The sequence below is a fragment of the Tyto alba genome, unplaced genomic scaffold (genome assembly GCF_018691265.1).
Source record: "Tyto alba isolate M040663 unplaced genomic scaffold, T.alba_DEE_v4.0 Super-Scaffold_22, whole genome shotgun sequence".
NCBI classification, from domain to species: domain Eukaryota; kingdom Metazoa; phylum Chordata; class Aves; order Strigiformes; family Tytonidae; genus Tyto; species Tyto alba.
This window is the reverse complement of record NW_024881296.1, coordinates 8,241,245-8,263,433: the sequence shown is the minus strand read 5'-3', so window position 1 is coordinate 8,263,433 and position 22,189 is coordinate 8,241,245. Positions and strand designations below refer to the sequence as shown.

Here is a 22,189-nt window from a genome sequence, read left to right as displayed (position 1 = left end):
AGGGGAGATGCAGCCTGCTCAAGGTAGGATTTGGAATGTGACTAGCATTTTGGTCACTGGAGGACTTCTTAGGAGTCTAAGTGGCTGAAATTTGCATCCTACTCACTGAGGATTACCATGTACCATTCCAAGAGATTTCTTGCTTTTAAACTCTTGTTTTGGAATTCACGTGTAAACACAGAAGTTATTTGCTTTTTTGAGTAAATCTTATGCTGTCACACATGCTGTGAGGTGAGATGATCAGTTTTATTTGATCAGTACCACTTTAAATCTGGAGAAAGAAGTAAAAAATCAGCCTTCACCTTGGAGATCCCAGCACCCTGGTTCTTAAAGGAGAAATCAAGATTCTGGTTTTTGAACTTTGCATTTTAAACAAATATATGGATTGATATTGGAGGCATCATTTCTGTGACTGTTTGATAAGAAAAGCAATTTTAGTAAACTTGCACTCATTTCAGAGGTGAGGGGAGTTGTTCTTTCTGGCAGCAGGACTTGCATTTATGTTCTTCAGTAGTGTTTCAAAAGAGCCTCTGAAAGGGGCTGGAAAAGGAGGATTCTTCACTGATGAAGATATCAGTGGTTGAGATTTAGCTATGGGACTGTGTGGACTCTGCTAAAAGGTGGCTAATTTTTTTAATTCAAGTGAAATTACTTAAATTTTGGGATTTGACAGTAAGAGTGGGTAAGCCTGAGCTTAAGGTAGCGTATAAATGCTTTGGTATTTTAGTATTGTGAAGAAAAGCCTTGGATGATGTAATAACTTGATTTGGCTTTTAGTCAGTAACAACCTGGAAAAATAACAGCTTTAACTTCAATAGGTTGCAGTTGCCTCCTCTCTTTATTCATTGTAACTTTCTTTTAGTGTTTAGCAGGGACAAGTACTGTAACACTATGTCATGGGGTGTACTGGACTAGGACTTTCTAATCATCCAAGATTTTTTTAAACGCTGTCATTTTCCTACCCCTTAAAGTTGACTTTTCTGTTTCTCCTTTTGGTTAGTATGTCATTTAATGGCCTGTTGTTCAAACCTGTAAGTCTGAGCAGGAATCTTAAATGACCACTAATGTTTCTTATCATAAGGTAACTTCAGTATTGGTCTGGCGTTCAGAATAATAGTGTGTGTGTGTATGTGTGGGTGCATGCGTGGGCACAAGCTTTGGGGTACTTGGAATGGAATTTGGTAAACTTAGTATTCATCTTTGTTAGTTTTTTTAAAACACTCTGGAACCCGTGACACTAACCACTGTGGAAATAGAGAAAATACACTGTAGAAAACACCTAAATGGAATATAGTTTAGCAGCACTGTACAGCTACACTACTTTATGCTAAAGGATCATGTTAGCTCTTGAGATTCAGGTGATATGTCTCAGTGTTGAGTGGAGCCTGACTTGTAGTGAAAGGGAACGGGCAAAATCTCTACCCTGTTAGTGAGGACTGTTTATGTTACCATGTTTTAACCAGAAAAAGCTTATGAGAGAAACGGTATTTTTTTTCTAACAGTCCAGTCATGTTCTGAATTATGTATGCTTTATATGGAACTGAAACTTCCCTGAGGTCTACAGTGCCAGTTTCTTCTGTCATAATTTTAATTTTCAGCTGCCGGTGCAAAGTGAAGTTCATTGTATAAGTGTTTGAAGTTAATTTCTTCTGCAGTATGTTCCCAGTAATTAAAGACAGAGAGTGCATACTCAAAAAGAGTTTAAGTTGTTTTAACTGTGTCGTATGGTACAATATCACAAGACATGTTACTCTTGAATATTTCAAGTGTTTAAAACTAAGGCTTATTATTTTCAACATTTCTTTCTTTCCGTCAGAAACTGAATGTGAAAGTGCAAATTTATGTCTTGGTTTGTTGAAGCATTAACAATACACAAATTTTGTACTTAAGTCAGTCACTGAAATTAAAGGAACATGTAGCCAAATTTCAGGTTCTCAAGTAGTGTATGTCATGGAGGGGAGTATTATTAAAAAAAATAAATAAAATTTTAAAATCAGAGTCCGCATCTAGTATTTCAGTATTCAGTTCTAAGACTAAATCTTTCCCTTTCTTAGATCACAGCCAAAGAAAACATGATTGATTCTTCCTTGTTAGCAGATACAGACAGTATACTGGAACTTTTCAATGAATTTGCCAAGGCTTGATAGTTCCTTGAGGTCACTTGTCTTCCTGAGAAAGTTGTACCTTTGCTATTATAAATCTAGAGGGTGGAAAAATGCAATTTCTCTCTTGTTTCTTCTCTAGTACTTCTGTGGAGGATTGACTATGCCATCTCTGAGAATACGTTGCAGTTTATTTTACATAAGAATGTAATAGAATCAGTATGTACTTTTATGCAAAGTGCCATTAATTTTTTTTCTGCTATATATCTATTCATTTCATACTTTCTTTTTTCTCTTTTCCCCTCCTTCCCATTCAAACCCACCTTTCTGGCACGCATTCATTTTAACCAGTAAGGCAGAAAAGCTTTTCTCCTTACTGGCTCATCTTTTTCTTCAGTTTCATAAGGCAAAGAGATGTTTCTTCTGAGGGCATTCCAGGTTTTCATATGAAAACTTATTACAAACCAAGTAAATAATAATTTATTAAATTGCTCCTCTTGGTTCTTGAACAAGTCTGTGCAGACTCCTAGGAACACCTCCCCATCTTACCTCCTTCCTCTCCACAACCAGCTCCTCACTTCAGGGAGCTGAAGTAAGCAAGTGTAGAAGATGGATGGCACTGCAGTAAAATGACCCAAGGTCTTCTGGTAGCACACACTTCTTGTAATGAACTTATTTCATAATGTTTTTTGTTTTCTTTTGTGAACAGGCTGTCTAAAGCAAGAGTAGTGATGAAGGAAGTTTTCCTATTTTAATAAGATGCAGTTCTGTAAACAAAGGTTCTAGTCTGAGTTGCACTGTTCAGATGCAGCGTGGCATCTGATGTGCTTGCTGTACGGCTTTCAGGGTGCTTCTGTCATGTAGTGGAGGAGAATGCAATTTAAGGTCAAGTTGTCAGCTGTGGCTTGGGATGTATTTCTTTTGTAGGCTCTGTTTCAGCCTTGGGTCCAGTTGTCACAGGTCTCGGCAAACCATATGAATCTGATGTGTGAGTAGTGAAAGGAGCTGTGCCATGCAAAGGTGTGAAATTTGGGCATCTGATTCCCTGGAGAAGATTCAAGGTTTCTGTGACACTGAACCTCCTTGCAGCATCTGCTGTTCCAGGTGCAGTAAGGACTAGAACAGGGTATGCGCCATCCAGGAGCTGTGGCTGTCACGCATAGGTTTTCAATTTGTGCTCCTTGAGATGAAGAGTTTTGACCACTACTTCTAATATGTAACATTTAAGACCCTGTGGTATCTACAGATATTCTCTTAAGATTCTGCACTTCCTCCGTCCTCTTCAGTATGCCCCCTAGTCTACCAGTGGTTGCCCCAACAGGCGCTGCAGTTACCTTGAATCATGGACAGTATGCACAGTGCACAGACTTTGAATAGGGGGAAGCTTGTTTCCTGATTGGAAATGCACAGAATGAGTGAATACAATTCTGCACTATAGCAACATGGTTGAGGCAGAAAGGATGCTGTCAGAATAGTTGCTTTTCACTTTGTATTTGACCAGTCCTAGTGCTGTTTTTCTGCATTCATTTAGACCTAATGAAATACTCTTACGTTGGTTGCACAGTCCATTTGGCAGTCTACTTAGTGGTATTCCTTCTGGAAAGCACATCTTTGACTTGAAGAACGATTACCTCAAATAGGTTTCTCCACAGTCTCACAAAATAGGGGATTTTTCCATACTGCAAAGCACTCTGCAGAGTTGTATTTCAGTTTAGGAAAGAAATCTGAGCATGTTCACCTACATGTCACCTGGTAATAGTACAATTACAGCTGTATCTGCAGCATTATAGGTAATCTTGTATGTTGTAGTCTGCATGGTCTGCTGCTAGACTTTGTGATTCTTATTGTCACATGGTGGGGGAAAAAAAAATAATAGTTGTGGAAAACTTTTTCAGAGACTACTGCTACTTCATTTTTCAGTGTATTATTATTAGGTGAAATTTAAGTTAATAAAATACAGTATTTAGGATCTAGAATTCCTTGCATAGGTCTTAGAGTATACAGGAAAGCATGTTGGAAACGTGCGTATTTTTCTCTAATACTTTTTAATTTATATGTCAACATTGTAGATATAATTGGCAGTAGTTGCAAAGAAGCTAAATTGGGACTGCATCAGCAGTTGTTGTATATATCAAAATGGTGATCAAGTAAGCCCAGCTGGAAAGCAAGCATGATTATGAATTCATTGTGCTCAGCTCCATCTTGTACTAGTTCTCCAAGTGTGTGTGGTTTGGCTTTTTTTGTCTGGTGGTTTTTGGTTGGTTTTGTTTGTTTGGTTGGTTTGGTTTGATTTGTTTTTTTTAAATTCCTTTCTTCCCCTCTGTTTCCATGTTTACCTAGGGGATATTTAAAAATGTATTTGTGTGGCTGTACATTGAGGCAAAAGTTAATACATACTAATTTTTAACTGACCTAGTTCTTATTCAGGCAGTTCTTGAACTCACAGTTGAAGTAGGACAGCAGACTATGGTTATTGGGAGAAAAAAAAAATTGTTGAGCTTTTTCGGAAATACACAATGAAACTGGCAAGTACAATACCATGATTAGAGTATATTTTTACTAAGAATGTACTTGTCTGGTCTTGGATTTGTATTTAACAGGTCCAGCCTTAGGTAATGAGACCTGTTGTTAATATCTTGTTGATACTTCTTACTTTTTTGTCTAGTATAATTTTGATATAAAATGGAAGCCTTTAACTGAAAATTAATTGAAAAGTGTTAGTGTTAAGTTAGTGGCTTCTAAGTGTTAGTCACTTCAAATATCACTTTGCAGACACTCAGGCTTGAAAGGTTTTATTTTTCTTAGCTGGTCACATTTTATGTAGTTGTAAGAATTTATTTTAAAGATTTTACAGTATATATACAAAATATACCTCTTGAAGATCCATACAGAATTATCATTTTGGTAGTTTGTTTTACCTATATATGTGAATTTCCTGCTGTTCAGTGCAGACTGGAAAAATGCCAGCTTTCACTCTTGCCCATCAGTGTGAAAAACCTTCAACCTATATGCCTCAGCATATGAAGAATTCAACCTTAGCTGAAACATCACATACTGAAAAGTACACAGATGACTTATTCATAATTCCAATTCAGTTTTTATATGGCTAATAATTTTCTTTTTTTCTCCATTAATTTCTCTTACAATGTTGTGATTATCTGCTTAAAACAATAAATGTGTACAATTATTTTTTGTTTTTAGGTATGATGAATGGATAAAGGCAGACAAGATAGTAAGACCAGCTGATAAAAATGTACCAAAAATTAAGCATCGAAAGAAAATAAAGGTAGTTTCTCTTCCTTTTTCTCCCTTGCTCCATGCAACTTTGGTTTAATATATTCTGAAGTACTCCCTGCCCCCCCCCCCCTTTTGATTGGCTTACAAATGCTTGACAGTAAAAGCCACTTCCTAGTCTTTTAAAAACTAAAACTTTTTTCATCAAGATTTTGTTTTTTCACTTTGGGGTGGGGAGAGGAAGCTTCTCTTCCCTTCTTCCCTATATTCTGAAATTAAATTGATGTATGCATGTATGGAAAACAAAAGAGAAGGTTCCATTTTGCCATCAGTGCTGAGAGCCAACTCTAGGGGGTAAAACTTGGGAGCTCCCTCTACTGACTCTGGAGAGCAAACCTATGACTAGTCCATGTGTATGTGACTAATTTTATTTCATAGCATTTATTTCAAAATTCATTCTTTTAACTGATATTTAGGCTTAGGTAATGAGACATTCCTTGGGCAGTGGGATGTATGGAAGGTCTTCCTTCTGCCATAGCTGTGAGTGCTCCCCCTGTCCCACTCCCCCCCCGTCCTCCCTAGCACCATGGCACCTCTGGTACCTGAGTTTGTTCTAGAGCTCCCTGCCCGTTGTGACAGCAGGGTGACATAGCCCTGCCCTGCCACTGCTGAGCCTGGTGTCCTGCAGTGCTGCTGCTCCTGCAGCTATGGCTGTGTTTGCTTTCCCAGTTGTTTCAGTGTTGACAAAGTTCCTGTCATCAATATAAATGTCTTGGTATGGTTTGTAGAAAGGTATTTGTAATCTCTTAAAGAGGAAAGCTTTCCTTTACAGGTTGAATGTTTAAATTAACTGAACGCATTGCTTAATTGTAATCTGTGTTAAGATATATGCTCAAATGAGAGGAGTTTTTAATCTTTTCTTTCACACAGAATAAAGCTGACAAAGATAAGGAAGAGAAGTATTCTCCTAAAAACTGTAAATTGCGACGTTTGTCAAAACCACCCTTTCACACCAGCACATCACCAGAGACTGGGTCCAAACTTGACAGCACTGAAGCCAAAAATACTGAACAAGCTCCAGTTAAATCAATAGAAATCACTTCTATCATTAATGGACTACAAGGTATTGTATTTAAACTTTTTCAGATTTTATAAATGGCCTGTAAAAGCAGTAGTAAGTGAAAATGTGGAACAACTAATGCAACTGTACACTTGAGTCTGTCTGGCTAATTATAACATCTTCAGAAATAACCCTTGTACAAAAGCAGTATATACAATTCCTGAAAACAGGTATTGTGGATTCAGTGTATGCTAACAGTCTTAAGAATGACATCCTTTGTTTTCCATCCTTTATTTGTTTGACACACAGTAAAACATTTTTGCTTCCTGTATTCTGTATTTTTAATTTTGTATTGATGTAAGTTTTAGGACCCATGATCTTTTTTTTCTTTGAAAAAATGAATTAATAAAGCTATGTTTCCTGTCAGCACATCTTCTGTTCCTAACATTGTTTTCCCCTTCCCACACATTTGCAGCAGCATTATAGTAACTAGTTGCTTTTCTTCATCCTTAGTTCAGTGCGTGCCCCCAGAAAAAGAAATCATATATATTATAGGCAGTTCTGGTAACCACCGATTTTTGTGGTATTTGTATGAGACTTATTTGAACTTGGATGACATTGGCCGCTGGCTTCCAAATTTGTAGGTAGAATAACAGTCAACATAATCTATTAAACTTCGTTTCCTTAGGAAATGAGAAACAAAGCAATTAGCGGTGATGATAATTACAGTATTATTAGTGCTATAATTAATCTGTAATTAACTTCTGATTACAAAAGCACAATTTGACATACACCCTCTAATATTTTGGAAAGCTAAATGTTTTCCATATTACATAATTAACTTCCAGAAATACTTTTAATTGTATGCAATTCTTTTATCATTTAAGTCCACATAGATTCATTCTTGGAATTAACTTTTTTCCCCTGTTGCTTACAGGTTTTTTGGTTTTGAGTATGAAAGGCTGTAGTGTTTAATTACTTATTTTTCCTCCAATTTTGGAGCTGCTTGCTCAAAACTTTTTACAGCTTTTTCTTCCTAAACTGGAACGATTAATGCAGTTGTGTTCAACTTTCCTTTGAAGGGCACAGCAAAGTAAATAGGTTGAGAGGAAAACTTGATGGATATGATTTTTGGTTGTTTTTCTAAATGTGGTGTTCTTGGCTTTTATTTCAAACAGCAAGTTTTGATACCTCTTATAGTAGTGTAGTTTTGCACCTCTTAGATATGAGAAAGGCAAGTGTTAAGAGTCCGTTTTAAGTGATGGAGTTCTTAGAATTTTAGGCCAAAATGTCTACCATAAATGTTTAATTAGGAAAAAAGCAAACAACGCTGAAAGGGTTATGTAAAACTTGTATTCTGATTGAGTCTTGGAGTAGAATTCAAGGTCCTGCCTATCTTAAATAAACTAAGAAAAACACCTGAGGCAACATTTCTCAAGGTATATTGTCCTGTACAACTCTATTCTCTGTTAGTGTGCTCTCGCTAAGTTCATTTTATTTCAGTAAACCTTTTTTTAAAAAGTTACTTCATCTTTGATCATTTCAGTGAATTCCATTGATAATACTGCTTTTTTTTTCTGTCATTGGTTATGTTATCTTCAAACAAGTGTTGAGTTTTAGTGAGGGATTGAGAATGAGAGATGGGAAGTAGGATGAGAGGAGTTAAACTAGCTATGCCAACAAAAATGGAGGAGTTACAAATCAAGGAGCAATCCATATACTTGAGCGAATTCTCATTGTTTTTCCTTGTATCTGTATCTTTTCCCATTGTATGGGCTTGTTGATTCCTTCTCCATTATATCTTTGTTGTTCTTTTTTCAGTTTCTTTATTCCTGACCTTGAATTTTCTTACTGTTGTCTTACACTCTCAATGTTCATATATTTCTCCCAAGTGCCTTTCATTATTGCTTTCACTTCCTTTTTCCAGGCTGGTCATCAGGTTGGTTTGTTAGAGATTATACAGTGTCTTTGTTGTTGTTTTGTCCTTTTAGACTCTGGATTCTCCAGGGAAAACACTGACTCTGTTCTGGGCTTTGGAAAAAGGGCAGATAATGATAGTATTTATAACACATAAGAAATATTTAGAGTTTTTGTTAAGCATGTCTTTCCAATTTCTGTTTTGGTTAATTACACAGAAGTTTGTATTTTATGGATTGATGAACTCTCTGCTTTCTCTGCCGCTTCAGAAATTCCTGGGGATGTACTGTCTAATACAGAATTTTCCTAGTTCCTAATCTAGCCATTATACTTTCTAATAGAACAGGAAATAAATTTTTAGAAGTCTTAATGTGGTATCATTTAAAATATATACTACAAGAGATCCCTGTAGCATGTGTTCAGATCTGTACAGTTTTCTTTAGTTTTGGTTTTTTTTTTAAGAATTCTTTGTAACCAGAATCAAGACAAACTTTTCTTGTTTGTTTTTGTTTTGTTTTTGTTTTGTTTTGTTTTTTATTTATTTTCAATCAGCTTCTGAAAGTTCTGATGATAGTGAGCAGGAAGATGACCAAAGTGCCCTGAATGTACATGCTGATGGCAAAGAGGAATCTCAACATGAAACTGTAAGCCAAGATAAAAACGAACTCTGTGTAAAAGAAGAACAGAGTGGTTCATCCCTCCCAGAAGAAACTAAAGCTCTGGTAGAGGTAGTAGTGCCCAAGTCAGGATCCAAATCCCCTGACAGACTGCGAAAAGAGATGGAAGAGTTATCTGAAGATTCTGACTCTGATGGCGAAGACGAAGCCACAAAGAAGAGAAAGGATGTGAAAAAGGAGGTAGTGGATAAAACAGCCAAACCACAGGTAAAACGTGGTAAACGAAGATACTGTGTTGCAGAGGAAGCTTTAAAAACTGTGTCACCTAATAGAAAGGATGAGAAGTCCAAAAACAAAGACTCCCTTAGTTTAGAAAACAGCAGTAACAGCTCCTCGGATGAAGATGAGGAAGATAAATCTAAAGTGAAAATCACTCCAACAAAAAAGTACAATGGACTAGAGGAGAAAAGGAAGTCTTTACGGACAAGTACTTTCTATTCAGGATTTTCTGAAGTGGGAGAGAAAAGAATAAAGCTTCTAAATAACTCTGATGAAAGACTTCAGAACACCAGAGCGAAGGATCGAAAAGATGTCTGGTCAAGTATTCAGGGACAATGGCCGAAGAAAACATTGAAGGAACTGTTCTCAGACTCTGACACTGAAGCTGCTGCCTCTCCTCCACACGCTGCTCCTGAGGATGCTGCAGCAGAGCAGCAGCTTCAGACTCTTGCAGAAGAAGACATTTCTTTGCCTAGCTCTGAACTTGAAAAATCTTTGCCAGCTAGTGTGGATGTTAAACCTGTTGAGGAGAAACCAACTGAAGTGGGTGAAAAGAAAGTTGAATTTCCAAGCAGTGGCAGTAATTCAGTGCTAAATACTCCTCCTACAACGCCTGAATCGCCTTCATCTGTAACCGTAACGGAGTCCAGCAGACATCAGTCCAGTGTCACTGTCTCTGAGACACTGCCGCCAAATCAAGAAGAGATACGAAGCATTAAGAGTGAAACAGATAGCACAATAGAGGTGGACAGTGTTGCAGGGGAGCTGCAAGACCTCCAGTCTGAGGGAAATATTTCTCCAACAGGTTTTGATGCCAGCGTCAGCTCCAGTAGTAGTAATCAACCAGAGGCAGAGCATACTGAAAAAGGTAAAGGAAAGGGTAAACAGAGCTGTATTCAACCTAACCAGCTCTCATTTTAGTATTGCTGATGTATTTTCATTCTGTTATGGTTACAGTTCTGGAAAGTTAGTTGTTGGAGGAAGTAGTATCCTGCTGTCTACTTCAAATGTGTGTAAATGGCATAATCATCTAGAGAATAAAATATAATCCGCCAGGAAGCTTCTTGGCTTTTCATTAGGAATTATGATGGTTTCAATGTGGAATAAAGTGTGTAAGAATGAAGTTTATACTAGACCTGGCAAGAAAAGCCCAGAGCAAACTGTAATACAGTATATAAGGAATATTTATTATAGCAAGGTGAATACCTTTTGAATACCTTGCTTACAAGTAGAAGATACTGTTTCTCACATAAAATTTTGATTTTCTGTAAGCTGTTTGTTTGGGGAAAGAAAGTGCCAATTATTGCATGCTTAGGCAACCATTTCAAACTTGCCTCTTGTGAACTTAATGTTTTTAAAAAAATACAAGTCAAGCTGATAACAATCATTGACCTTATTAGCTATGTTTCACTTCCAGATGTGATTCTGCAGATTGAAGTTCCTGTCCTGAGACCATTAGAGAATAGGGGATAATAAATACTGCCAATACTTGTGCATGTGATGTCACTGTACTGCTGCCTGCTTTTTAACTATTTGCAAGGCTGGATCCAAAAGGTTTTTTGTGAAAGTCACTGGCTCTTACACAGTTCCGTCAAAAGTACGGCTACTTTCACTGTGTTAAAGTGCCTAAAAAATTACTAGTACAAAGGAAAAAAATTACATATCTGAATATAATCCTGAGATGACAGAAGTGGTTTCTTAATTTCAGCAGATTTCAGTTAATAATTAACTGAATTTTCTCAAAATGCCCTTAAGATGTGTTACCTTCATCATTCTGTTTGAATTGTTCTTTTGAAAGAATGCAACAAAAGGTGTTACCTTAAAGAAAGGAGAGAGTTTGGAAGAGGTGAATATGTAGTCCTCAATAAATACTCCTGTATTGCTTTGTTAATTATAGATGCATATGTTTAGAACTTTAATTTGTTTGTTCTTTTATAGAAAAGGAAATTTTTAACACATGAAAAAAGTTTTACACTAATGCACAGTATTACTTTTACATACATTAGACTAACTTCCTCTGATTTTTGTCAGCATGCTGCCTGTTTGAGAAAATGGGGTTTCTTAATTTAAATGGTTTTGTTACAGGAGTAATTTTTAATCTGTAATTCAGGTGGTTGTGGAACAACGCTTGAACAACTTCTAAAATTTGTTCTTTTAACAGGTGCACTAGAATTCTTTTATCTTCCATTTCCACTTTTTCCCCTTGTAGTCACAAATATCAATAGACTTTTTCCTTTGTTTTTGTTTGCTGCCTTTTTTTGTTGCTTTGCTTTTTAACATCTAAGATTTTTTTTTTTAACTTTCAATTAATGTCATTACTGATCACAAGTGATAATTTCAGTTTTCTCACAGCTTCCAAGTGCAATAGGCTTTTTTGAACATTTTTCAGTTCTAGTAGTTCTTGATAAGTTTTTCAAATAAACGAATTCTTATGTGATTTACAATATTAAAACATTAAAAATCCATGTGGTTCAAGAGAAAATCTGATGATGCATATGGGAAAGTTAATAGCAATCATATTGCATATGCAATCTAACCAACAAAATTTGCCTTCCATCCTCCTTTACGTCCTCATGTCAATATAAGTAGAAAGTTGAGCTGTTTCAAGGATAGGCAGGAACAATCGCATTGTTGTCCACAGACTTAAGCTCTGAAGTGGGTTTTTTTTGAGACTTTGAGAAAAAAACAAGTGCAAGTATTTATTTATTTGTTTATTCATTTATTTATTTATTTCTCCTCTCCCACCCCCCCCCCCACCCCCAATTTATAGTCTGTACAGGCCAAAAAAGACTTAAAGATGCTCAGGGAGGAGGTAGCTCCTCAAAAAAGCAGAAAAGAAGCCACAAAACATCTGTGAACAACAAAAAGAAGAGTAAAACGAGTAAGTACAGCAGCTCAGTGTGAAATGAAATGTGGGAAAGTACTGTGTCATTTGTTTGAGCAATTGTACAAGATGAAATCTGGAAATAAAAAATGTATTGGGACAAAATGTTCTCATCAGGGAATTCTTAATACTGTTTAAGTGAAGAATCTATTCTTACTGAATGCCAAAGTGTTTTTAAATGTCTTTTGTTATTTCTGGACCTATTTCTAAGAGGTTCTTATGTAATTCAAGAAGACTAAGAGGGGTGAGTATTTCACACTTGGTGGAATCAGGACAGGAATCTCTGTGGCAGAACTGCATGTTTTAGGGCGGATCTTGGTGAAACTGTACTTTGTATTTTTTGCAAGATGAGTTTTTAGATGTTAATATCTTTTCCAGTAGCAAATACGAGAACGATTCAAGAAAAATGTAGGCTTTATTTTCCTCCTATGTCATCTGTTACACCTTCGATAAATAATGCAGCTTTTACAGCTTTTTTTTTATATTTATAGAAGCTAATTGGAGTAGAAGCCACAATAGTGGGGAAGAGAAGTTTAATAAAAGCAGAGGTGTATTCAAGAGACACATGCACACATGTTCAGGAAACAGCACGTTCAATTACTGCCTCATCTCACTGGTAATGAAAAATACCAGGAAACAGTCAGATGGCGAGTGAAGCCGGGGAGATGGCTGTAGAAAACATAGTTAAAGCAAGGATAGAAAGCATATGCTATGCTTGTTTTACTTTCTCTTCCTTCCTTCCCCGCCTCCTCCCCCACCCCCCCCCTTCTGTTTTGTTTAACAGTTTTTACTAAAAGTCTGTACTTTCTGGTCTGATACTTGATTTTACCTCACCCATCCTTCATGTTCATTCATCACCTTTTCACATTCTCTCATCCTTTTTCATTCCATTTCACTAATCTCCTCCTTCCATAATCCTTATTCGTTTCCTCACCCCAGGAATTAAAGTAACAAAACAAACTAAATTTGCAGACTAATACACCATTTTTAGCCTTGTCATTGTTCCCTTTGATTTGGTGAATTTATCCCTTATTCTCAATTTATGTCTTTGTTCAGGATTCAAGCACTTCAAAGCTAGAATTGTTTCTTATACTATGTACAGTCCTTGGTGTGTATGCACTCTTTTTGTTCCACTTCAGGCACTGTTGTATGTAGTAAGGGCAATAAACAGATAAAATGTGGAGTCAATTGTGAATAAAAACTGCTTCTAGCAAAATTCAGGTGTACCAGTTAAAGCTGCTTTGTAGCAGCTTCGACTCTTGCCTTTTGGATTAAGCCAGCAGATGACAGCTCTGCAGCCAGCAGAGCCCTCTGATACCATGTGCATCTTAGTGTTTGGTTTCTCCAGTGTAGATCACCAGATCATAAAGACCAGAATGAAAAGAGACTTTCAGGGTTCACTTTGTCAACGCTTAGGTCAGGTATAACTGAGGCATAAATTTCTCTTGATAAATATTAATTGAATGTGTTTTTTAGGCAGATTATTATGTCTTTTAGATTATTTTGTTACTCACCTTTGGGTTATTTGATTAGAAAACTGCATTCAGTTCAGCGTGTTGTTTTATAGTTAATGTTATTTCACTGTGAGGTGAAGTTCTGTTCTGAGTCACCTGAATGTTTTTCTGTAATTAAAGAATTTTATCATCATCTCTGAAGATTTTTGTAGATCATGTCACACAAATTCAGATTATTGCTAGTTGTTTTATCACTGAAAATTAAAATAAAGGTGAAGTAAAGCTAAGAAAAATTATTTACTCTCATTTCTGCTACTCATCCTAGGAGTACAGTGGAAAGCTTGTCTGTAACTAGTACCTCTAAAACAGGTTAGAGGTTTGTATGTATTGAATACTGTATTAGGAATTAGTATTAAAAAAAAGATAAACAGGAGATAGCAAGACTGACTGTTATGGCCTAACTGTTTTAGAAGTATAGCCCCATAGGCAGAAATACATGGATAATTTTTGCACCTACATTGACACATGGACTGCCTCTTTGCCTTATTTTCTAATGTAGGCAATTTATTTATGGATATGGTTCTAAAGCAACAAGTGTGATGCTGTTTTGACCCATTCAGAGAGTAGAGTACTCCTTCGCTATACAAACCTTCAGCAGTTGGATTGTGTTCAAGAATGTCCTTACAAGTAGTGCATCCCTACCACACCCCCTTAGTTTCTTGCACACACACACACTTTTAGCAATATACTTACCAGTATTCAGGATGGGCTGTGGAGCCACAGTCTGGTACTTTTATTCAGCCTCTAACTGTGTTTGGTTCCTGTAGGTCCACTTGAACTATGAATTTACCTGCATAGCAACTCACTGGATGGTGTCTCCAGTGCAAGGTTTCCCTTTCACAGTATTCCAGAATTAACAGGGCCCCGTTATATACCTGTTTTGTGGTCCTGTCTTTAAGCACTAGTGATGCAAAGATCAGTGTACCAAGCTTCTATACCAGGATGGATTATATCATTTTAGAGTAAAAGGATTTTGGTTAAAGAAACTGCAGTTATATGAAAATCAACACAAGGGTAGCTTCTGATAAGCTTTGGTTTGGGCAGGAAGCTGGCTTTGTTTTCTAACAAGGTATCTTCTTGTTTCTTCAGCAAACACCAGTGACAGTGAAGAACTATCTGCTGGTGAAAGTGTATCCAAGTCTCAGTCAGCAAAATCTGTTTCTACTGGCATGAAATCTCACCAAACCAAATCACTCGCAAGAACACAATCTCCAGGAAAATGTGGGAAAAATGGAGAGAAGGAATCTGATCTCAAAGAACAGAATAATCGTTTGCCCAAAGTTTACAAGTGGAGTTTTCAAATGTGTAAGTACTTCTTCAAAACAAGCGTAGTGTGGTCTTGCAGTGTAGTATAAGAAGGCTTTTGAATTTTGTGTGTATTGTTTTTTTTTTTCCCCAAAAAGTATTTGATCCTCAGTTTGCTTAATTTTGTGATAAATCCTGATATTTTTATTTTTTTTGAAGGAGGGGTGTTTTGCATTTGCAGTGCAGGAAACTGCCTATATTGCCCTCTTCCAATAGTGTTTTTAGATGCAGCTCCTGCACTGATTTGCTGTTCTTGCCATCCTGTGCAGACCTGTTATTCTGGCACGAATGTTATACACTATAAATGCTGCTTTTGTTGATATTCTCTTGCTGTTTTACTCCTCATTCTCAAGTTATTGTTCAGACACTTACATGATTGCTTTGTAACTTTTTCCCCTTCCATTTTTCCCTTAGTGAACCAGGACATGTTTACTATTTCTAGTAATAAGAACTTTCAGTGTGTTTGTGTCAGTCAGCTATAGGTACATGTATAGCTAGTGAAGAGCAGTGTTGAAAGGATCATGCATTTGCCTATCTGAAAAACAATTCAGTAGCTTATTAATGCCTCAGTGTTGATGCAACTGTTTAATTGCCTCTGTGTGTGTGTGTATGCTAGTGCAGCATTATTTGCAGTGGGGAGAAAAGTAAGATAAAATACTAGATGATTGAAGCCTCCTTCCTCTATATAACAATAAGCAAACAATTGAAAATAATTATTTAAAAACAAAAACTTGCTATTTTTAGTCCTCTCTCTTACAGCATCTGGGTATTTAGTTGTCTAGTCAGCAATAAATTGTTGTCCTTGGTACTGACCATGGATATGTAGCATTGCATGAGTTGTTTTCTCTTTGCTTTTAAAGGTCAAATTGAAACTGTGATGTGTGACTGATGTAAATTACTTCTTGAAGTAATCCATAGTATCTCATTCAATATTCACAGATGACCTTAGTGTATGTCAAGTTTCTGAAGTTCTCAGAGCATTATGCTCTGCACTTCTCTCTGCTCTGTCCCAGGCTGTGTGAAGGCTGCTGTTCCTCACATAAAGTGGGAGCTGGAAAGAGCTGGCACAGCAGACTGTGCAGACGCATCTGCTGAATTTTTTAATTTTTTTGCCAGCAGCATTCTTTCATGCCCAGGGAATTCTCCACTTAGCCAGCTGTTTCTGTGGTGAGAGAATCTGACCCTGTGTTAATTTTCTCTCCAGCCCTGAATCTCAGTGTTACTTTACTTTAGAAGTATTTTTCTCCTAGTACTTGAGTCAAGTTACATTCTGCTGCTCTTCAGCATAGCGTAGTGTAATAGGTGTTTATTGTCACTTACCAGCCTGCTGAGATTCATTGAGCCGATTTCCAGTGCAACACTTTTAAAGAGTTTTTGCTCCTTCTGTTCTTTCTACCTTGGCTACACTGCACATGCTAAATTTGCTTGGCAGAAGTTGGACTTCGGAGTGCTATTTAACACGTGTCCTGCTGTTCCAGAGGTCTAAGACACTTGTAATGTCTCTGCGCTTTCCTCATCTTCCCACAGCCTAATACAGTTGTGGCTTTTCTTGTCCTTTGGTGCTGCCTTCATTATGGGTTGGTGAAGTGCATTCTGCACCCTGCGGTAGTTTAAACGATTCTTAAATATCTTTGAATGGAGCGTCTCCTGTGTGGCTTACCTGTGGCTGAAAAGGACTGAGCCGAGGTAGTTCCTCCTGCCTGTGCCCCTCACAGACGCGTGTCGTGCTGTGGAGAGCTCCCAGCTGGGGACAGCCAGAGGGCCAGCTCCTGTGCTGGCTGTGTCCATCGACATCCCCGTGGGGGATGCCAGCAAGAAGAAGGTCCTGTAGAGTTTTGCCTTGTGGCCCATATGCCACGGGCTCGATTAGAACCACCCCAAAGCTATTCTGATTTCTGTTGCAACCTGCTTGTTTTGTAACAACCCAGACAAGATTAGGCCAAACTCAGCTCTAGCAAGGACTCAGAACAACGGGTTCAAAGCGAATTTTGGCCCCTATGTATGTCTTCACCAGTTGCCTTAATTTTTTTTTTTTTTTCTTTTTCTTCCTGTGGGAGGAATATGTGCCTCTCCCACTTCCTTAAAAAAAAAAAAAAAAAGTGTATCCATGGTGGTGTCTTTTAAAAAATAATTAAAAATGAACAAGGTTTGTGATAATAAATAGCATCTGTTGTTGCTGTGTTCCTTGGTTTTGCTGTCTGCTACCTCAAAGCATATCATGAAGATTTGAGTACTTAACACTTTGCTGAAATTCAGAAGTTTTCAGAAGTGCTGCGATACAATAATTAACAGAGATTGTTTAACTTGCAGCTGACTTGGAAAATTTGACTAGCGCTGAGCGCATAACAGTTCTCCAAGAAAAATTGCAGGAAATCAGGAAGCATTACCTGTCCCTGAAATCTGAGGTGGCCTCCATTGACCGAAGAAGAAAACGCTTAAAGAAAAAAGAGCGGGAAAGTAAGTGCTAGGAACAAAATTCTACTTGTAGAGGGCTAAATTGCATGTGACACTGCTGAGGTGTCAACAAGAGTTGGATAATTTTTAGGGAGATGTGTGCCATTAGGAGTGTGGTTTTGTTTGGGTTCTTTTTCTGTTTGCTTGTTTGGGTTTTTTTTTGTTTGTTTTGTTTTGTTTTTTAAAAACATGTATACAGTTATTTTATGATCTTTAGGAGATACAGTTCAGACATCCAGTGACTATGTAAGGAGCAAAACATTAAGAAGGCATGCAATCTATTTAATTCTGTTTAGACAGAACTACTTTATACAAAAAATATATACAGAAAAATAAACTTTTCTAAGTAGTGAACAAAGTAAGATTATTAGTAACTTACAACTTTTCTTCAGGTTACACAATAATTTACTACAGTATTGCTTGTGTGCCTAGTTAGTGCTTTCTCCCTAAGAGATGTATTTTATGAGTTTAAAGGGAGACCATCAACTAAATCTCTCACTTGCCTGAAGCTGCTTTACCTGTTGCTGTAGGGGATGTTCTAGTGTGCCTCTTTCTAGAAGCATGAAGAGGATTAGTTTCTCAACATCTTGTTTATGTGCACATTTAAGAGTTCACTGAGTATAAGAAGACTGAAATGCTACGTGTAGTAAGATTTTGTGGCTGCAGCATCACCCGGGAACTGCAGTTGTTTCTTGGTTGCCGAAGCGAGGTGTACGTGCAGACTCAGGGCTGGGACAAGGCCCTGCCTGTGCCGATTCCCACAGGGAAGAAGGGGAGCAGTTGACTGTGCTTGCAGATCAGGAATGAGCTCTGGCGTCTGCTGGCTGGGCCCTTGACCTGGGTGGCCAGTGAACCAGGGCTGCAAGGAGCAATGCCGTGCTGTCTTGCCCACAGCCGAAGCTGTCTCTCAGAGTGTTTCCCATGAAAACCAGGGAATGGAGGCTTTTTTCTTCCTTAATTACTAGGCATTAGTTGCTGGAGTCAGTGTATACCAAAGCTTGTTGTTGAATGGGAAAATATTTTTATTGCTTAATTTGTAAATCTTTATAACCTGTGTTTTCCTCTTCCTGTACAGGTGCTGCTACTACATCATCTTCCTCCTCATCACCTTCATCTAGTTCCATTACAGCTGCAGTTATGTTAACTTTAGCAGAACCATCTATGTCAAGTTCATCACAGAATGGAATGTCAGTTGAGTGCAGGTGACAGCAGGACTTGCCAAAGCACTTTGCACTTAATGGCTGCTGAGGGCCACTCTTTTTTTTTCCTTTTTTTTTTTTTTTTTTTTTTATACTGCACAGTGGCACAAAATTCAGACAAGCACTATTTTGTATTTAAAGTTGTTTCTTGACAAGCTAACTTTGCACTTAAGTGCACTTTTATGAAGAAAAAAGTACAACAAACTGCTTTTCCTCAAGCAATAATTGTTTCCAACTTGTCTGGGAATTGTAAGTCTAGTGACTCGAAGGCCTTCCACTGTGGCAAATGGAGGCTGTTCACTGCCTGTAGAGACAGTACAATAAACATATAGTTGGGTTGATCTAAATAAATGTGGTAAGGCTTACTGTATTCCCTGGTATTTTGTTAAAGCTGGAACATTTGATATTTTTCCATTTATTTATGACAAATATTGAACCTATTTTCATTTGTACAAGCTAATTGTTTTTTAACTGCTAAGTCACCTTATAGTGGCTTTAATTGTATACGTCAAGCACATGTATTCAATTCAAAACCTGCAGTTAGTAGGATGTTTGACATCAGTCCTGATAACCAAATATGAAGAATCCTTTTAAAAAAAAAAAAAAACACAAAAAAACAAAAAAAGACTGACTAATGTTTACAGGTTTGAATTAGGCTTAAATAGGTTACTCTGGGTTTTAAGAACCCATTAATTGGAATGAAACTACTGTACTTTGCCATTTTTCTATAAAACAGTATTTTTTTTTTAATTTTGATAAAATACATTATGAAAAAGAAAGAAAATGGCTAACGAACTGTATTAAATCTTAATGTATAAAGATTGTATTTAGCCAGTTTAAAGTGTATATTTATTCATATGGATTATAACAGTTATATTTTTGTGTTTTCTTGTAAATGTTTCTTTTCCCTTAAAGCAACAAATATTTCATTTGTAATGCTTATTTTATTACGAGCTTCAAGGAGAGGACTTCAAGATGAAGTAAGGTGTGAGGTTATAATTTGTGGTTGCTGATAATGAACACTGCCACAAAAGGACAGTTGTTTTTAAAATAAATAGCTAGCTGAGTGGTAGACATTTAATTTTTTAAATGCCTTGTACAAATTCCAAAACCAACTTCAAACTGTTTTCACTTGTATTGATTTTCTGTTGTATGGATCCCAAGCTCTCTCCTGTTAATTATATACCTTTGTAAGACATTTGTATATTGCGGAAGTGTTCATTCAAGCTATTTAATACCTGGCACTGTTAATACACAGTACTTTATTGTACAGATTGTTTTACTGTTTTAATTGTAGTTCTGTGTACTTCTTTTGCCTGGGGAAATAGGGGCTGGCATGTTTTTCTTTGTTTTCTGGCAATACAACATGTAAGAATTCAAAGCATTTTGTTTGTAGATGCTAGAGTGTCAGAATCCTTTACATTTGACTTTTCTAAGAAAAGCATTTTCAGTCTTCGTAGTGTGTGCTTAAGGTTAACTGATTTTATTGAAAATGGTTTCAAAGTATTCAGAATTGTACAGGACTGTAAAAATTTGTTGACAAACATTGAAGGAAAAGCTTATAGAGAAAAGCTATAAAATATATATTAGGTTCTGCAGAAAATGGAGAATTATGTAATATATTGTACAAATGTAAGCAAAGGCCTCTGAAATAAAATGCCATAGTTTGTGAATCCCTGATTTTGTTTCTAACAGTTTAATTAAGCAACCGTAGTGTGTTCATTAAAATGGCATCAAGCTGCAGCATCAGTTTAGCAAATTATCTTTGATATGGTGTAACAGGCATATAAAGATAATTTAGAGCAGTTACATAGGTCTAGTTTTCCTCATAGTGATTAATTCAAATTCATCCTCTTTTTCAGCAGAATGGGAGAGCTTGGCCCATTGAGATCATTAAGACAGCACCGGTTGAAATAAAGATGACTTTTGATTCACGTTAATACAGGTAGTTTGAAAATTTAAAAGCAGACTCCCAAAGATATTTGCTAACTTCTGATATCGATTGCCTCAAGTTATGATTCAGTGGAAATGGAACTGGAATAAAACTTTTATTGTTACCAGCTTACATCACGTCTGGCTGTAGTTCAGTTGACCAAACTACTGTTATACCTGCAAAATGATAGATTGCTGATGAGACGGATAAATAGCAAATGATGATAAGCTTTGGAAACACTGTCTGTGTCAATAATTACCAGTGATCTGAGACTGATGGGAGCAATTTTAATACTCTCAGTGGGGCTACTCAGAAGATATTTGCAGATGTTTTATGTTTAGCAGAATCAGAGCTGTAATAGTTCAGTTCTGCCTTTCAGACTCAGGTAGTAACTGCTATTGATTTAACTGGGAACTATTATCTGGGCAAGCAAGAGCAAATTCAGCTCTCCACTTGCTACTATTTCTTGATCAGCTCACTTTCAGCGCCAGCATTTTTGCTTTGTGACAGTTGTTGACTCTTGTGTTCTATGAGAGGATTTGTTTTAATTGTTTAAAACAGGGATCATTAGTCACCTCCCTACTCCCAAATTGAGTTTTTGCATAAAGAGATTTTTGCTGGTCTTTAATACGGAGATTATTTAAATTTTGTTGTACTCCTGAAGTTTAATGACTAGGCAAATATCTGTTCTGTCTGGTTTATACTGCACCTCTTTTGTGAAGTGTGTCTGTAAATCGTACTCTCCAGGTTCATGTTACTTGTGTCCCGGTGGTGACAAAGGGAGGTACCTTTGGAATACTGTTAGCTAGGCAATTTTATCTCATGTTCCAGTGAGTCAAATCTGAGCTTCTTTTCAGGTTACATATTGTAATGCAGCTTTAAACATGACTGTGCTCACTGCTTGGCATGCACCCTGAGAAAGTTTCCCACTAGCAGTGATTGCTGCAGTGTGCCCATGCTCTTGAGTGCCTGCTCAGACCACAACCTGAAAGGCAAAGCGGGACAAACTACCCGTCCTTTATCCTTTACACCTTGGCTGAGCGACAGAATCAGTTTTGCATGTCTCATGTCTGATCATGCTGAGAATACCTGAGAGTGTAGACTATCTGCATATGCCAAGAGAAAGCACGCCTTGCTTGAAGGCTGTCTGCATTGCTCCCGGCTTCTTTTATTTACAGTCTCCACCAATGCTTGTAGGTACTTGTTACTGTGTAGTTTCCATCATGCCATGAAACTTCCCTGTCACCACGGGGCTCAGACTCTCTGGTGGAGTTTCTGGAGGCTGTATGCCTTTTGTTGACCTTGTCCAATATAATTTTGATGTGTTTTGATGGTTCAGCCTGTTCTACCCCACCTGTGTCACCTACAAAACTGTTCCCTTGTGTGAAGGTAGATTGGAAAAGCCAATACAAGTAGTGCAGCAGCCACCTGCCAGTTTTGTAAGAATTTGTGTATTCTCTTGGGCTGACCCCGTCAATGAGGGGCCCCTACCACCTTTCCCAGCATCTAGAAGGCCAGACACGGGATGCCTGGTGCATGTGTCAAGACTAACGCTTTTACCTTTATTCCGTAGCTGGGTGACTTGTTTTGCCTTCAGTTGGACATTGGTGCCAACAAAACTGCTAAAGCTGGCAGTTCAGAAAGTGCGTAAGGTCTAACAACAGAAGAGCTGTTTGTATTTGCTTTAGCCT

At 37.4% G+C, this 22,189-nt stretch overlaps 1 protein-coding gene across 5 annotated transcripts in view; it reads left to right on the top strand.

The window, feature by feature from the left end:
- Nucleotides 1-20,511, top strand: part of ARID4B (AT-rich interaction domain 4B) — a 92,522-nt gene extending 72,011 nt beyond the window's left edge. For all 5 annotated transcript variants that reach the window (XM_042795807.1, XM_042795804.1, XM_042795806.1 and 2 more), the window contains 7 exons: nucleotides 5,304-5,388; nucleotides 6,267-6,459; nucleotides 8,866-10,077; nucleotides 11,980-12,090; nucleotides 14,697-14,912; nucleotides 17,223-17,369; nucleotides 18,442-20,511. In XM_042795807.1, the coding sequence (XP_042651741.1) occupies nucleotides 5,304-5,388; nucleotides 6,267-6,459; nucleotides 8,866-10,077; nucleotides 11,980-12,090; nucleotides 14,697-14,912; nucleotides 17,223-17,369; nucleotides 18,442-18,572 (2,095 nt within the window). In that variant the 3' untranslated portion in view covers nucleotides 18,573-20,511. The remainder of the gene's footprint in view (nucleotides 1-5,303; nucleotides 5,389-6,266; nucleotides 6,460-8,865; nucleotides 10,078-11,979; nucleotides 12,091-14,696; nucleotides 14,913-17,222; nucleotides 17,370-18,441) is intronic.
- The last annotated feature ends 1,678 nt before the right edge of the window (nucleotides 20,512-22,189 follow it).